The sequence below is a fragment of the Halyomorpha halys genome, unplaced genomic scaffold, assembly GCF_000696795.3.
Source record: "Halyomorpha halys isolate HHAL.00 unplaced genomic scaffold, Hhal_1.1 Scaffold84.1, whole genome shotgun sequence".
NCBI classification, from domain to species: Eukaryota; Metazoa; Arthropoda; class Insecta; order Hemiptera; family Pentatomidae; genus Halyomorpha; species Halyomorpha halys.
Window position 1 is genome coordinate 467,703 of NW_027110155.1, and position 3,573 is coordinate 471,275.

Sequence of the window (3,573 nt, forward strand, 5' to 3'; positions counted from 1 at the left end):
GTCAGGGAACAATGCGGGCACAGCTGTTTGTAGCTGGGTCAGTGTTGTGTCCTAAACAGCCCTCAGCATTCCAATAGTATATATATATAATGTGTGTGTAAATATAACTTAAAGGTATTATATTCGATATACCTGACTTTAATATAACAAATATTCCATATCACATAAGTATCTCAAAACCAACTAGAAAGAAATGCTTTATTTTGCCATGCTGGCCAGGGTTACTACAATACACAGCATACCAATCAATCCATGATCAGCCATATATACATTACATATATTTACATGATATTACCATATTTTTATTTTTTTCCTACCATTTCCGTTTACAATCAATTATCGTCTACACACTAAATACAAATATTTTAATTTTTTTTCTATTTAACAATTTCATTTCATTTAATTATCCCTAATTCACACTCTCAGACCCTTACCAGTGATCCGCTACCCACGTTCAATCCGTTAAACAAATTTATTATTAGATAGCAATGTAAAATCAAACTAAAGACACAATAGTCAAAGAAGTAGATTAGTTTACAAAAAAAAAAAAAAAAATGAAATAAATTAAAAAATTAATATGTATATTTCAATAAAACAAAAAGTTAGTTACATGAAGTATTTAAATGAATAAATAAGTTAAAAAACAAATAGACAGGTCCAAAAGTATGACAAATCTCAGAGCTAATTCCCATGCAGGTGATGATGTGTGATCCCTAGGTTCCAAAATAATACCAATTACTACTATTAATAATAATACAAAACAATACTAGCTAAAAAAACAAAATTAATAATGCTTGTTCTCCTTAAGCAATAAATTTGAAAAAAAAGGCATAAAGGGTAGATTTAATTTTTTTTAAAAAATAATAGAGTTCAGAGTTACTCATGAGCTATACGTCTCTCAGAAAAGTAGAGTGACACATTTAAAAAATAATTAAATTCTCTATATCACTAAATCTCTGAATCTCTAAACATCCGTGAAGATACAATGTATTGGAATGAGATCATTGTTTCGATAAATAAGTTTCCTGCCTTGGTACCCATCAAAACGCGTCCAATTTTTATTAGCTTTTCACTCACTAAATGATTTAGTGATTAGCGTATCACGAAATATGACAAGCCAATAAAACTGATATTTGTAAGTGGCGGTTTCTTGTTTTGTCTTTCATAAAGTAGGTTTTGAAAAAATTTGTACTTTGGTTAAAAAGAAATTATTTTCTTCATGAGGGGTGGTTACGACCACTCATTATCACACTCTACATAGATTAGTGTTATACTTATAGAAATTGTAATTTTCTAGAAACAAAAAAAGTAATAGTGAAAACCACGTAAGAGGCCGAAGGGTCTTAGCAATTCTTATTTTTCATTGCATAAGACGTGGATAAAGGATAAAGGTAGTCAGGCAGATAAATTGTCAAATCTATTATTTCTTAGAATTAAATCTTGGGTGGAGGCGGTACTTATTCCATAAACTGTTGTTCTTATGCAATCCACGTGTATTTCCGCATGAGCTAGCGGCCTTGCTTACAGTTTAAATAGGAGGCAATCTAGTTCCAACGGTCGCAGTACCCCGCCTAGACAAACCCACACCGTTGCCAACATGAAATTCGCTATTGTAAGTTTCAAAAGACTTTCGAATGTATAACAATGAGAGAGATCTAATAACAAATATTATGGTAGAGAATATCTACTAAACAGTTCGATTAAAGTTGTATTGATTAGTCCATAAAATATCAATATAAGTCATATTATAAATTTATAAAATATTTTATTTATGTATCAGCATCATTATCAGTCAAATCCAGATTTTAACGTAATCAAGAGGTTTCATGAAGACACGTATTTATCCATCTACTTCTTCGGATTTTCCATCATATATTGAAAGCGTTTAAGATTGAAACCTCTGTTGGACAATTTTTTTTCCTTAACAAGAATATGGAAGATATATTTCGTTGTCTTTTCTTCATGTCCTCCAGCAAATGAAAGTCTGATCCCTATTTTAGTTTCGGTGATTTTGATTGGAAAATGTTTAGGTTGATAGCTGGAAATATTCATATTATTTTTGTTTCAAAACTATGATTATCGGAACATTTGTGTCACCACTCCATACGCACTATTTGTTCAAGCCATGGATTCAATTTTTTTGGGAATTTTAGTAGATTTCAAATCCTATTTATATATCTTATAGATTTATTCTATATCACATGATCCAACATCGGATACCTACTCCAGTCAATTGTTGATAATTATAATGAGTTTGTATGCCTTGCTAGGTTTGCCTGTTGGCAGTCAGTGCAGTGAGCGCCTCTCGCTACAGGAGGTCCCTCGTCGGATGGCCGCTTGGTCTAGCTAGCCACGGAGCGGTCGCTGTAGGACTCTCCCATCCTGGAGCAGTGGCCGTTGGCCTGTCCCATCCAGGAGCAGTAGCCATTGGACCTTCCCACACCGGGTCTGTAGCTGTAGGACCATCACATACCGGATCCATTGCTGTCGGACCATCCCACACAGGATCGATCGCCGTTGGACCTTCCCATACTGGATCAATAGCTGTCGGACCATCCCATACCGGATCAGTAGCTATCGGACCATCTCACACCGGGGCTGTCGTCGCTCCAGGTGTGGTCTTAGCAGCTCCCGCCATTGCTGCACCCCTCATCGCTCCAGTGGCTCCAGCCCTTGCTTTTGGACCCCATGTTGGTCTCCTTGGACTTCATGGAATCCATGGTTAGCTGTCTCAAATTAATTAACATTAACTAATAAAGTAAAATTTTATGACAAATATTCTGCCAAATCTGTTACGTTTGTCTTATGTACAAGTCTTGTAAATTTTAGTAAATAAATATAATCATGTATCAGTACTACCCAATTATGACAAATACGCCAATATAAACAATGTATTTTGTAACCTTATCTTATATTTTATAATAAATATTTATTTAAATTTATAGTACGTTTTAAAATGTATATCTCATTTTCATCCCGATTTCGATAATTATTGATGAGAATCATAAGGTGGCCACTGAAGATTCAGTACAGTCCAGATACTACGGGTAATTAAGTACTAAAAACCATTCTAAAAAAAAAAAAGAAGAAGTCATGGGCCAGTTATGAAACTTTGTAAAAACATTTCCTTTATCATAACTATGAAAACACGGAAAATTCCAATGATGGAGGAATATTTTTTGGAAAGGGGAGTAGGAGCAAATATAATTTTTTAAATGGAATATTAATTTTACAACAAGTGACGCATGCTTATTGAATATTTTTATGCTGAATTAAATGGAAACAAAAGGAAGACGAAATAACCACTATAAAAAAGAGTAAGATTTCATTATAGTTGAAAATTCACATATCTTTATTATTTTAGACAGAATGAACGCCAACAATCTTGATACATAAATACTTATTAAAACATAAGATGAACACATATATAATTAATAACGGAGTGTAGTCGCTGAAAAATAAATTATGGAATCATTTAATAATATTAGCAACAATAACTGTCAAAGAGCAGTACGGTATGATGTGTGCGACACCTTTGTATGTACCAGGTCATTCAAAAAGTCCTGTCGTTTT

The 3,573-nt window shown here is 33.4% G+C and overlaps 1 protein-coding gene across 1 annotated transcript; it reads left to right on the top strand.

Annotated features, from left to right (window-relative positions):
- The first annotated feature begins 1,476 nt into the window (after positions 1-1,476).
- Positions 1,477-2,942, top strand: LOC106677022 (chorion protein S18). Its single transcript, XM_014414694.2, has 2 exons — positions 1,477-1,612; positions 2,271-2,942. Exons 1-2 carry the CDS (start codon positions 1,598-1,600, stop codon positions 2,724-2,726), a joined length of 471 nt encoding a protein of 156 aa, XP_014270180.1. The 5' UTR covers positions 1,477-1,597; the 3' UTR covers positions 2,727-2,942.
- The last annotated feature ends 631 nt before the right edge of the window (positions 2,943-3,573 follow it).